Raw genomic sequence first — 14,292 nt, 5'->3', positions numbered from 1 at the left:
TTTAAAGAAATAATACCTGAAAGTATTCTAAATTTGGTGAAGGTCATAAACCCACAGATCCAAGAACTTCAATGAACCCCAAGCACAAGAAACATAAAGAAAAAAGTACACAAAGACACATCACAATGAAATTGTTCATGACCAATTATAAAGAAAAAACCATAAAAGCAGCTGGGGTGAAGGGGAGACATATTACATACAGAGGAACAAAGATAAGAATGACAGCAGACATCTTATTGGCAATAGTACTAGAAGACAGTGGAAAAACATATTTAAAGTGCTGAAATAAAACAACGCTGTCAACCTAAAATTTTACACCTAGTGAAATCTATTTTGAAAAGAAGGAAAAATACTTTTTCAGATATTTAAAAGCTGAAGTAATTCATCACCGGTAGATGTGCACTACAAGAAGTGTTAAAGATAGTCCCCGACGCAGAAGAAAGATGCAGAGGTGAATCTCCACAGAGAAATGAAAAGCACCGGAAATGGTTAAGTACGTGGTGTGATGGTTAAGATTGTGTGTCCACTTGGCTCGGCCATGATTCTCAGTGTTTTGGCAGCTGTATAATGTTGTGATCACTTCTCTGTTGAGATTTGATATGTGATCACACCCATGATGGAATGTGTTGTGTGTAGCCAGTCAGTTGAAAGGGAGTTTCCTTTCTGGAAAGGGCTCAGGGGCTTTTTGCTTGTGCTAGATCCTGCGGCTGGCTCCTATTCATCTGACCTCCAGTTCTTGGGACTTGAGCCAGCAGCTTGCCTGTGGTCTTGCCTGATGATCTTGGGATTCATCAATCTTCACAGCCTGTGAGCAAGACCCTGCTCTCTGACCTGCTGCTCTTGGGTTCGCCAGCCCCTGTGGCTACGTGAATCAGGAGAAGCCTCTATCCTGACCCACAGACTTGGGACAGTCCAGCCTCTACAACTGCGTGAGCCATTTCCTTGATTTAAATCTCTCTTTCTATATATATTTGTACACTTTACTGGTTTCGTTTCTCTAGAGCACCCGGCCTAAGACGTGTGGGTAAATGTAAAAGATCTTTTTTTCCCTTATTTTAAAAATCAGTATAAAAGGTAATTACTGCTTAAAGTAAAAATAATAACAATATATTGTGGAGTTTATAAGATAAATATGTGCAAAATGTATGATAGCAATACCACAAAGGCTGGTATGGGAGAAATGGTAGTATATAGTAACATTCTTATAAGGGAAGTGGTATAATATTATTTGATGGTAGACTGTGAAAACTTAAAGATGTAGGCTATAAACCTTAAAGCAACTAATTATAAACAAAACAAAGATTTATGGTTAATAATCTAACAATGGGTGTGTGATGGTTAATGTTATGTGTCAGTTTGCCTAGGCCATGACTCTCGGTATTATGTAATTATCCTCCATTTTGTGATCTGATGTAGGGGGAATTTCCTTGAGGGTATGGCCTGCATCTAATATATATGGATGTTTTGGCAGAGCTCACTCTCTCTCAATCCTACATTCAGTTCGTCATCATCTGACCTCTGCCCCTGGTGACATGAGCCAGCAGCCTGCCACCTGACCTGCCAGTTTTGGGTTCGTCATCCCGTGCAACCATGTGAGTCAGGAGACGCCTCCAGCCTGAGGCCTGATCCACAGATTTGGGACTTCCCAGTCTCCACAACTGTGTGAGCCATTTTCCTTGAAATAAATATCTCTCTATTGATATGTATATGTGCTTCACTGGTTTTGCCCCTCTAGAGAACCCAGCCTAAGACAGGAAGATAAAATGAAATAACAAGACACTTAATCCAAAAGAAGGCAGAAAAACTGGAGGGAGCGAACAAAGAGCAGATGGAATAAATTGAAAGCAAATAGCAAGATTTAAACCCAAGTTGTATCAATAATCACATGAAATGAAAATGACCTAAACACCTCAATTAAAAGATAAAGATTGTTAGGGTTGGATAAGTAGGCAAGACCCAATTATACAATTCATAGAACAGGCAGACTTTAAATATAAAGACACAAAAAGGTTAAATGTAAAAGGATGGGAAAAGAAATACCATGTTAATAGTAATAAAACAAGAAAGCTGAAATGAGTATATTAATATCAGATTTCAGAGCAAAGAATATTAGCAGGGATGAGAGAGTAATTTTATAATGATAAATAGGTCAGTTCATCAAGAGGCCATAACATTAGGTGCATAACAGTAAGTACATAAACATTTGGTTCATAAACATTTGTGTACCAAGTAAGAGAGTTTTAAAATACATGAAGCAAAAACTGATAGAACTGAATGAAGAAACAATCAAATCCACAATTATAGTAGGTGATTTCAACACCCCTTTCTCAATGATTGATAGATCAAGTTGATAGGAAATCAGTAAAGATGTAGAAGACTTGAACACTATCACCCCACTTGGCCTTTTCAGAATACTCCACGTAACAAAAGCAGAATACACATTCTTTTCAAGTTCACGTGGAATGTTACCAAGATAGACCATATTCTAGATCATAAAATGAATCTCAGTAAATTTTAAAGGATTCAGTCATTTAAAATATAATTCTTTGACCACAGTGGGATTAAATTAAGCATCCATAACAAATATATCTGGAAAATTCCCAAATATTTGGAAACTAAACAATAGACTTCTAAATAACCCATGGATCAAAGAAGAAACTGGCAGGGCAATTAGAAAATATTTTGAAATGAATGCAAATGAAAACACAACATATAAAAATTTGTGGGGCGTGATGATTAAGGTCTGCCTGACCCAAGCCACGGTATTTTTAATTGCCTCATATGCGTTTGAAAGCTGGAAATGAAAAAGGAAGACAGAAAAAGAATTGATGAATTTAAATTGTGGTGTTGGGGAAGAATATTGAATATACTGTGGACTGCTAAAAGAATGAACAAATTGGTTTTAGAAGAAAAACAACCAGAATGCTCCTTAGAAGTGAGGATGGCAAGACGGGGACTCACTGACTTTGGACACATCGTCCAGAAAAGACCAGTCACTTGACAAGGACATCGTGTCTGGTAAAATAGAGCATCAGTGAAAACAAGGGAAATCCTCAGTGAGGTGGACTGGCACAGTAGCCACAACGATGGACTCATACATCCCAGTGATTATGAAGATGGCACAGGACCAGACAATGTTTCATTCTGTTATACATAAGGTTGCCATGAGTCAGAACCAAGTCTACAGCAACTAACAACAACAACGACAAGATGGAACAGTGGTCAGAGGGTAATTTATAGCACTAAATGGATATATTAGTAAGGAAGAAATTTTCAAATCAATGCTCTCAGCTTCTACCTTCAGGAAAAGAAGAGCAAATGAAACCCAAAGTAAGCAAGAAAAAGGAAATAATGAAGATAAGAAATCATTGAAATGGAAAACAAGAGAGAAAAACCAGTGAAACCAAAAGCTGGTTCTTTGAGACCAACAGAAGTGATAAACTTCTAGCCAGACTCATCAGGAATGAAGGAGAAACCACACAAGTTACAAATACAGCCACACATTGGATAACTTCCGCAATAAACCTTCTATGAAATAGGACGTTATACGATTTGGTGTTGCGTAAACACCATGTTATATACAGGCAGTACCAGGGTTACACACGCAGCCCCGCCTGCTGGTCCTCCTGCCTAAGGAGCAGGAGCAGCCTGGGCCTGCAAACCCCGCTGCCACCTGCCCACCAGACAAAGCCCCAGAGCTGTATCCACTGGGTACAGGAGGCCAGCCTTGCTGGGTGTGCAGCTTCGGGCCGCAGACCAGGGAGGGGCTTCACTGTCAGCTGGACTGGGACTTTGTGAGTGTCTGGGCACAAGGCAGGGGGTACACTGGGCCTGTGAAGAGGTGGCTGCGGAGACCAGGCAAGGAGCGGGTGTGTGGGCGCCCAGAGCGTGGCTAGTGGTCGCGCCCACTCCCTGATCACGTTCAGCTGCCACCACCCAGGGCTGGGAGCCTGCGAGCACACCAGCCCGGCCGGCGCCCCCGCCAGGACCCACGGCAGGAATGGAGGAGTGGTGGCAGGTTCTGCTGTGTCCTGGGAGTGAGTGGCTGCCAGGTGGGTGAATGAAGCCAGGAGGAGGGGAAGGAGGGGGAGGAAGAAGCACTGCAGGGATTGTATGGGATGTGCCCTGGAGCTCCGCTGCTCCTTTCCTCTGGGGGTTCAGGGCCTTTAAAACCATTGGGGGGAATAATAAACAAAAGGAGAGCTGCTTTTCCTTTTAAAAAAAAAACCTTATGGGACCGTATGATGTATATGTGGTAACGGGTTGCCCAAACGGACATTATGCGGTGCATAACTGTATTGGGGTTGGGAGAAGTGGTTTATTACAGATCTCGTTTGAACCCACCAGCTGCTCCTTGGGAGAAAGATGTGGCAGTCTGCTTCTGTAAAGATTATAGCCTTGGAAACCTTATGGGGCAGTTCTACTGTGTCTTATAGGATTGCTATGAGTCAAAATTGACATGACGGCACACAACAGCAACATCAGGTATTAAAAGTATATTAAGGTAATATTATGATCAACTTTATGCCAATGAAAGACCCAAACAACAAAAGCTCACTCAAGTGGAAATAGATAACTCAAAAAACTCTGTATCTATTAAACAAATTGAATCCATAGTTAAAAACCTTCCGACAAAGGAAACTCCAGCTCCGAATGGCTTCACCAATGCATTGTACCAAACATTTAAGGAAGAAGTAATATGAATTCTACACAAACTTTTCCAAAAATTGAAGAGGAAGGAACACTTCTCAACTCATTCTGTGAGGCCAATCATTACCCTGATATCAAAACAAGAAAAAAAAAAAATTGCAAAAGAAGAAAGTCACAGGCCAATATCCCTTATGAACATAGATGCAAAAATTCTTTATAAAAATTTAGCAAATCAAATCCAACTGTATGTATTTGTAATATCATGACCAAGTAGGATTTGTTCCAGATGCAAGATTAACTTAACATTTGAAAATCAGTGTAATTCAACATATTAAAGGACTATAAAAGAAAAACTAGCAATAAAAGAAAAACTATCTCAATAGATACATTAAAAAATTTGATAAAATTCAAAATCCATTTCTGATAAAAGCTCAGTAAACTAGAAATAGAAGGGAACTTTCTCAAACTGGTAGGCCATCTACAAAACCTGCTCTAGCATCATACTTAACTGTGCAAAAGACTGATTGCCTTCCTCCTAAGATCAGGAACAAGGCCTCACCATGGAGATTCATTGTTAGGTGCCGTGAAGTCACTTCTGACTGATAGAGACCCTATGAACAACAGAATAAAACACTCCCTGGTCCTGCGCCATCTTCACAATCATTGGTAGGTTTGAGGCCATTGTTGCAGCCCCTGTGTCGGTCCATCTCATTGAGGGTCTTCCTCTTCTTCACTGACCCTTTACTTTACCAAGCATGATGTCCTTCTTCAAGGACTGGTCCCTCCTGATAACATGTCCAAAGTACGTAAGACAAAGTCTTGCCATCCTTGATCCTAAGGAGCATTCTGGCTGTACTTCCTCCGAGACGGATTTGTTCATTCTTCTGGCAGTCCATGGTATTTTCAATATTGTTCTCCAACACCGTAATTCAAAGGCATCAATTTTTCTTTGGTCTTCCTCATTCATTGTCCACCTTTCGTATGCATGTGAGGTGATTGAAAATATCATGGCTTGGGTCAGACGCACCTTAGTCCTCAAGGTGACATCTTTGCTTTTTAACAGTTTAAAGAGGTTTTTTGCAGCAGATTTGCCCAATGCAACACGTTTTTTGATTTCTTGACTGCTGCTTCCATGGGCATTAATTGTGGATCCAAGTGAACTGAAATCCTTGACGTCTTCAGTCTAAGTGCAATATGTCATTTGATTTCTTGACTGCTATTTCCATGGATGTTGATTGTGGATTCAAGTAAAATTAAATCCTTCACAATGTCAGTATTTTCTGTGTTTATCATGATGTTGCTTATTGGTTCAGTTGTGAGGACTTTTCTTTATGTTGAGGTGTAATCCATATTGAAGGCTGTAGTCTTTGATCTTCATCAGTAAAGGAGTGCTTCGAGTCCTCTTCATTTTTGCAAGCAGGGTTGTGTCATCTGCATATTGCAGGTTGTTAACAAGTCTTCCTTCAATCCTGATGCTGTGTTCTTCCTCATATAGTCTAGCTTCTGGAATTAGTTGCTCAGCATGCAGATTGAATAAGTACAGTGAAAGAATTCAACCCTGCACATACCTTTCCTGATTTTAAACCATGCAGTATCCCTAACGACTGCCTCTTGGTCTATGTACAGGTTCCACACAAGCACAATTAAGTGTTTTGGAATTCTCATTCTTCACAATGTTATCCATAATATGTTATGATCCACACAGTCGAATGCCTTTGTATAGTCAATAAAACACAGGTGAACATCTTTCTGGAGCCCTGGTGGTGCAGTGGTTGAGTACTCGGCTGCTAACCAAAAGGTCACTGGTTCAGACCCACCAGCCACTCCATGGGAGAAAGATGTGGCAATCTGCTTCTGTAAAGATTTACAGCCTAGGAAATCCTATGGGGCAGTTCTACTCTGTCCTATAGAGTCGCTATGAGTTGGAATCGACTAGACGGCAATGGGTGGGGTAAACATCTTTGGAATCTACATTTGATGTGGTAAAAATCAGGTGAAATTATGCACTACAGATTAGTAAGTAAGCACAAGTAAGCCTGTGTGTACCTTGCTTTTTGATAAATCCATTCCTGTGTATGGATCTTTCCAGTTGGTTGGCCAGGTAGCTGTCTTCCAAATTTCTTGGCCTAAATGAGTGAGCACGTCCAGTGTTGTATCCGTTCATTGAAACATCTCAGTTGGTATTCTGTCAATTCCTGGAGCCTTGTTTTTTTTTTTTTTTGCCAGTGCCTTCAGTGCAGCTTGGACTTCTTCCTTCAGTACCATTGACTATTGATCATATGCTACCTCCTAAAATGGTTGAATGTAGACCAATTCTTTTTGGTACAGTGACTGTATATTCTATCTTCTTTTGATGCTTCCTATACCATTCACTGTCTTGCCCATAGAATTCTTCAATATTGCAACTTGAGGCTTGGATTTTTTTTTTTTTTTTTTCCAGTTCTTCTGGCTTGAGAAATGACACATTCTTCGCTTTTGGTTTTCTAACTCCAGGTCTTTGCACATTTAATTATAATACTTTACTTTGTCTTCCCCAGCCGCCCTTTGAAATCTTCTGTTTGGCTCTTTTACTTCATCATTTCTTCCATTCACTTTAGCTGCTCTGTGTTCAAGAGCAAGTTTTAGAGTCTCCTCTGACATTCATTTTGGTCTTTCTTTTTTTTTTTTAATGACCTTTGCTTTCTTCATGTATGATGTCCTTGATGTCATCCCACAACTCATATGGTCTTCAGTTATTAGTGTTCCATGTGTCAAATCTACCCTTGAGATGGTCTCTAAATCCAAGTGGAATGTACTCAAGGTCATACTTTGGCTCTCAAGGATTCGTTTTAATTTTCTTCAGCTTCAACTTGAACTTGCGCATGAGCAACTGATGGTCTGTTCTGCAGTCAGCCCCTGGCCTTGTTCTGACGATACTGAGCTTCTCCATCCTGTCTTTCCACAGATGTAGTCGATTTGATTTCTGTGTGTTCCACCTGGTGAGGTCCATGTGTGTAATCAGTGTTTATATTGTTGAAAAAAGGTATTTCCAATGAATAAGTCGTTGGTCTTGCAAAATTCTATCATGGGATCTCCTGCATTGTTCTAGCCAGTGCAATAAGGCAAAAAAAAGAAAGAAAAAACCTCTGGATAGGAAACCCACTGGTATCGAGTCAATTCCGGCTCATAACGACCCTATAGGACAGGGTGGAACCGCCTGACAGGGTTTCCAAGGCTATAAATCTTTATAGGAGCAGATGGCCACATCTTTCTCCTGAGGAGGAAGTAAAACTGCCTATTTGCATATGACATGATTGTCTGTGTACAAAATTCTACAGACTTTACAAAAAAGCTTCTAGAACTAATAAGCAAGTTTAGCAAATTGCAGAATTCAAAGTCAATATACAAAAATTATTTGTATTTCTACATACTAGAAATGAATAATCTGAAATTAAAATTAAGAGATTCCATTTACAATACCATCAAAATATGAAATAGTTAGGGATAAACTTGACAAAAAAATTTCAAGACCTTTACACTTAAAAACCACAAACCATTGCTTAGAGAAACTAAAAAAGACCGAAATAAATGGAGAGCAATTTTCTGTTCTTGGATGAGAAGACTCAATGTTGTTAAGATGCCTCCCCAGCTGGGTCTGTAGATTGAATGCAGTTCCAGCTCTTGGGTGCACACACCATGAAGGATTCCCAGAGCGTTCTGCAGGCAATAGGCTGTCAGTCCTCCTGTCCCAGATGCCTTCCCTTTGCTGAAAGGTTTGGCACTGGCTGCCCAGATCTGTGCTGAGCTGTGTAAGTATGAGAAGGAGCTCTAGATGTACTTGGTGGGCAAGGAGGGGCTGCCGAGAGGTGGAGGGGAGGCCAGGTGCCAGAGCTGAGCTAGGAGGGTCCCCTGAGGCAGGAGCTGGCAGGGAGGGGCCAAATGGTAGGCAAAGTTTTACCCTGAAGTTTGACAGCCACTATCTCCAGATGGTGGGATTATGGATGACTCTTATTTTCTTCTTTGTGGTTTTCTGTTTGACAAATTTACCCAGCACACTTATTTCCATTTTAATCAGAGAAACAACAATTCCGTAGTTGATTCCCACAGGATTTCATTTTCAGCACTTCTATATAGTTTGAATATTTTACAAGGAGATTGTGCTGCTTCTATAATCACAACCGAAAGGCAGGCAGGCAGAAAGAACACTACCTGTGTGTGGGTCAAGCCCTGGGTCATGTTCACAATTTGGGGAGACGCTGAGGAATTCCCGGGTGGGGCTGCGTCTCAGTAACCAAGACAGGGAAGCCACGGTTCTCCCGCGATGGGCAAGTGACTGGGCTGCATTTTCCCTGTCACGTCCTTTCCAAACCTGTGACTTTTTACCGGACACATAGAATGTCTTGTTAATACATCAAGTCATCTTAGAAAATTCGACAGAAGACTTAATGCCTTTATTCCACAAAGACAAAGCAGGAGCTCTAATTAATTTTAAAAATGTGTATACTTCTGGCTGCCACGAGGCTTGGGGGTCGATCTTTACAACCTGACAGTGAGCATTACATTCAGTTAGAGGGCGCGATTAGCAAGGATCCTCCTCTCCTTCACCCTTGGTGGCTCGGGGGGGGGGGGGGGAGGCGGGGGCCGATGTCCACACTGGTGGCCGCCAGCGCTGTCCAGGCATCGGCCAGGAGGGCCCAGCCTGCAGCTTTCTCTCTTCAGAGACAAGCTACCAAGCAGTTTACTTTTTTTTTTTTAAATAATATTTTATTGTGTTTTTGGTGAAAGTTTACACGACAAATCGGGTTCCCGTTTAACAATTTCTATACATAGTGTTCAGTGACATTGGTTACATTTTTCACAATGTGTCAACATTCTCATTATTTCCGTGCTAGTTGTTCCATTTCCATTTCTCAGGCTGTTTACGGATTGATAGGTTTCCTTAAACAGGTTCCCAAGACTGATTCCAACTTCCCACTTTTCTGCTTTTGGCCGTGGTGCTGCAGATTTCTAGTCCTTCCTTTCTTTCCTGTGGTGACCACCCTCATCCTCCTTCTTGTCCTCGTCCTCCTCCTCTTTGTCCTCCTCCTTCTCCCCCTCCCTCTTCCTTCCCCCTCCTCGCCCATCCCACTTCCTTTCTTCTTTTCTCTCTATCTCTTCTCTCCTCTCCTCCCTCTGTCTCTTCCTTTTCTCCTCCTCTTTATTAATTTAACATTTTAATTTTAAATTATGATCAATTTTAAACACGCTCAAAGTATAGTTAGCATCTGAGACACCCATGTCCCTAACAGCCAGAGTGATAAAACCTGGGATGTTCTCAGTTCCCACAGTTGCCCAGTCGCTTCTCCTTGGAATGCTCTCTTCTCCTGGCTTCCAGGACACCCCTCTTCTGTGTTTCCTCCCGCCTCACTGGCCTATTCTTCTCAGAATCCTTTTCTGAGTTCTCCTCATCATTCATTCCCTTCCCCCCACCTCTGAGTACTGAGGCCTTGGGCTCAGGCCCCCTCTCTGCCCTGTCCACGCTTACTCCCTCGGGGTGACCCTCCAGCTCATGCCTTACACACTGTCTCTGTGGTAATGACTTTCCTCTCTTCTGAGCCTCACACTCACATCCCAGCTACCTGCTCTAATAGACATTTCAGGCAGGGTCCTTCAGTGCTGAGCCACTTGTCTGCCTCTCCTCCGACTGGCCCTCTCGTAGCCTGAGCCAGCCCAGATAATTGCAGCTCCATCGCTCTTGGTATTCAGGCCAGAAACTTGGGGGCAGCCCTGGATTTTACTCCTGCCCTCATACCCCACCACTAGGTAATCTATCAGAAGTCTTGCTGGCGCCACCTTCCAATGGACCAGTCACTCTGGCTCCATTGCCTCCAACTGGCTCATGTTGTCGCCTCTCTCACCTGGTCACCCTCTCTCACCTGGCCTGTTGCAGGGCCCCTCACTGGTCCCCCTGTGTCTGCCCTCGACCCTGTGCTTTAAGCTTGGTGCCCTGGCTCTCGTGCTGTCTCGGACCTGCAGGACCCTGGCTGGCCTGACTCCTTATTATGTCCAGACTCCACCTCTTACCACTCCTCCACCATGTTCACCTCTGTAGCCACGCCAGCCTCTGTGCTGCTCCGTGGACGTGCCAGGCCCACTCCTGTTCTGTCTGGGAGGCTCCTCTAGTCCCTGTACAACCCCCTCGCTCACCCCCAGGTCTTCCCTCAAAGGTCACCTGTTCCCTCAAAGGTCACCTCCTAGCCGCCCTAGCTAGCATCCCAGCCCCTTCTCCTGGCTTTATAGCCCCCTCTCCTGCTTACTGTTTGGGATCTCAGTCATTACCACTACCTTATTAAGCGAATGATTTTATGAATAAGAATCAGCACAAAGCTGGTTCCCAGGAGGCGGAGGTAAAGTGTATCTCTACTGTCCAGCTTCTCCATTGTCTCTGTCACCAGCTGTTCTCTTCTGAGCTTGGTGATTCGCTACAATGTCACATAGAACTCAAGACTATAGTTATGGTTATGTGGTTTATTAGGGTAAAGGATACAGCTCAAAGGTAACAGGAGAAGATATAGTAATTCAGAGGCAACATGAAGAGGCACTCAGGGAGGTTTGGAAAGGACTGCAACACAGAGAGCACGTCCCTACCCAGGACGCTGTCCCTTAGGAAGCTCCGTTGGGCCTTCGTGTCCGGGGCTTTTAGCAGCCTGTCCATGTGCTCGCTGTTGGTTACCAGGTGGGCTCCCTCCCAATCAGGTTACTCCACATTAGTACAAGTCCTTAGGCATGGCCAATGCAGCCCAGCTAACCTAAGGGTCTTTTCATAGGGGCTAGGGACAAAGGCCAGCTGCTCAAGGTAAAGTCACTCTTACCCCCACTCTTATATACTGTGTTGTTGTTAGGTGCCGTCCAGTTGGTTTCAACTCATAGCCACCCTATGTACAACAGGATGAAACACTGCCCAGTCCTTCTCCGTCCTCACAATTGTTGTTATGCTTGAGCCCATCGTTGCAGCCGCTGTGTCAATCCATCTCACTGAGGGTCTTCCTCTTTTTCGCTGACCCTCTGCTTTACCAAGCATGATGTCCTTCTTCAGGGACAGATCCCTCCTGATAACATGTCCAAAGTATATGAGATCAACTCTTGCCATTTTTTGCTTCTGAGGAACATTCTGACTATATTTCTTCCAAGACAGATTTGTTCGTTCTTCTGGCAGTCCGCGGTATATTCAATATTCTTCTCCATCACCACAATTCGAAGGCGTCAGCTCTTCTCTGGTCTTCCTTGTTCATCGTCCAGCTTTTGCGTGCGTATAAAGCAGTTGCAAACACCACGGCTTAGGTCAGATGCGCCTTAGTCTTTAAGGCGTCATCTTTGTTTTTCAACCCTTTAAAGAAGTCTTTTGCAGTGATTTGCCCAGTGCAATGCGTCCTTTGATTTCTTGACTGCTGCTTCCATGGATGTTGATTGTGGATCTAAGTAAAATGAAATCCTTGACAACTTCAGTCTTTTCTCCATTTATCATGATGTTGCTTATTGGTCCAGTTGTGAGGATTTTCGTTTTCTTTGAGATGTTATCCATACTATATTATAGGTGTAATCCATTATGTCCTATAAACCAAAAAAAACCCAAACCCATTGCTGTCGAGTTGATTCCGACTCACAGCAACCTTATAGGACAGAGTAGAACTGCCCCCATAGAGTTTCCAAGGAGTGCCTGGTGGATTCGAACTGCTGACCTTTTGGTTACCAGCCGTAGCACTTAACCACGATGCCACCAGGGTTTCCTTATGTCCTATAGATTCTGCTTATTCATTTGCTCTGTGTCTGCCTCCCCTACTAGAACATGAACTGTGAAGGCAGGGAGTTTGGTCTTTTTTTTTTTTTTTTTTTTAACTGATGAACAATGCCGGGCTAATAGCAGTTGCTCAGGAAATGTTTGTTGAAGGAATGAGTGAATGAATGGGTTTAATAGGTGGGGACATTTGGGCATATTCACTTCAGAGCATTCTCTCTCTCTCCCGGTCTCTGTTTGCCTCTCTCTCTGGCTTTAAAAGAAATACAGTGTAGCTTGAAACCAATGCCATGGAACACTTTGCGTCGAAACTATGGAATGGGGGACTCATTCGCTCTGTAAACTTTCGCCTAATGTACGATAAAAAGCATACCCTTGGCGGCTTCCTCCCCGGCCCGGCCCTCTCTCTTGGCCCTCTCTCTTCGTTCCCACAGGCGTGTTTTATATCCTCGCTGCAAACGCGCGCGCATCCACAAACAAGATACGGCTTTGTTCTCCATGTGTTTAAAGCTTAAGTGGCGTCCTACTGCGTATTTGCAGCTTGTCTTGTGTGCTTAATGTTAATTTTTACTGTTTGAGCATGTTAACCCCATAGATCTAGTTCATTCATCCTATTTTACTATTAAAGTTGAGCTCGTGAATAGCTTTAAAAAGCCCAGAGTACTACAAAGCTTACAGTGACAAGCAGCGCTTCCCTGCCCTAGGCTTCCCTACTGTGAATTCCCATCCACTTTGAAGTTTCTTTGCCTTCTCCTGGTTAATCTCCTGAGCCGCCTGAGGGTAGACCGGAGTGTGTCTCCTTCATGTAGTGGTATGAGGGCTGGGGTCTAGCCCTGCTGAGCACCAGCTGTTGGACTCCGTGCTCAGGCCTTCTCCCCAGTGGTGTGGTGGTCAGGCGGAGTGTCCTGGGGGAGCTGGTGATAAGCCGAAGGCAGCCCCCTCACCCACACAGCTTGTTCTTCCCGTTTCCTGTTGTCCTGGCTCGCCGAGTGTACAGTTCTATTTTTAAGGCTTAAAAAACGCTTTCCGGAGTTCATTGAGTTTGCATAGGGCTTTCTCCCATGAGCCTCACTGCCATGGAAAGAGGCCAAGGCGGGAACCAGGGACAGGGCCTTCACTCCAGGGAGGACTTCTCTGCTGTGAACTCGGGCAGCAGGCCTAAGGCGTACCCTGTGGATGGTGTCCACAAAGGGCCCGAAATGCCTTCTTGGAGGACAGTATGGGGGCTGAGGAGAGACTGGAATAGAACCCTAGGTGGTGACAGCAGGCTCCCTGGGGGTGAGGAGGCAGGGTGCAGACACAGGGGCCATAGGTGAGCGTCAGGACCCAGAACGTGCTGTTTCTCCTGCACCCCAGAAAGATTTTAGGGACAAGCTTCCCTCAGCTGGCCAGCCCACGACCTAGCATTTCTACGAGGAAAAGTCTCACCTGTAGATACGGTCTTGATTGTCAGACAGTGGAAACCTAGCTCCACTCTGAGGCTGTTTCCTGGGCGGGGCGGCGCTGAGCCAGGGATCTGGCCCTTGGTGACATGGGCTGTCTCTATGTTTGCCTTGTAGGTGTGGGACGCTGTGGACCTGGGCCGCTGCCTGCAGACCTATGCCCTGCACACAGAGGCCGTGCGGGCCGCCCGCTGGTCTCCGTGCGGCCAGCGCATCCTCAGCGGTGGCTTTGACTTCGCCTTGCACCTGACGGACCTCGAAACAGGTGTGCTTTTCTGTGTCATTACCCAGAGGCCCCTGCCCCCAGGGCCTGCGGCCGGGGTCGGACCTGCAGGGAAGCTGTCTGCTGGGCCCGCGCCCCAAGCTGCCAGAAGCCTAGGATGGACTGCTGACCCTGCCTGGGGAGTGGTCCTCCAGGGCATCTGCCTGTTGGCACTGTGGCATATC

The 14,292-nt window shown here is 44.4% G+C and overlaps 1 protein-coding gene across 4 annotated transcripts in view; it reads left to right on the top strand.

The window, feature by feature from the left end:
- Positions 1-14,292, top strand: part of WDR25 (WD repeat domain 25) — a 173,140-nt gene that overhangs the window by 101,694 nt on the left and 57,154 nt on the right. For all 4 annotated transcript variants that reach the window (XM_049899621.1, XM_049899620.1, XM_049899618.1 and 1 more), the window contains exon 3: positions 13,963-14,110. In XM_049899621.1, the coding sequence (XP_049755578.1) occupies positions 13,963-14,110 (148 nt within the window). The remainder of the gene's footprint in view (positions 1-13,962; positions 14,111-14,292) is intronic.

This window comes from Elephas maximus, chromosome 10 (genome assembly GCF_024166365.1).
Source record: "Elephas maximus indicus isolate mEleMax1 chromosome 10, mEleMax1 primary haplotype, whole genome shotgun sequence".
NCBI classification, from domain to species: domain Eukaryota; kingdom Metazoa; phylum Chordata; class Mammalia; order Proboscidea; family Elephantidae; genus Elephas; species Elephas maximus.
Note: the sequence above shows the minus strand (reverse complement) of the source record. Positions and strands in the feature narration are given on the sequence as shown.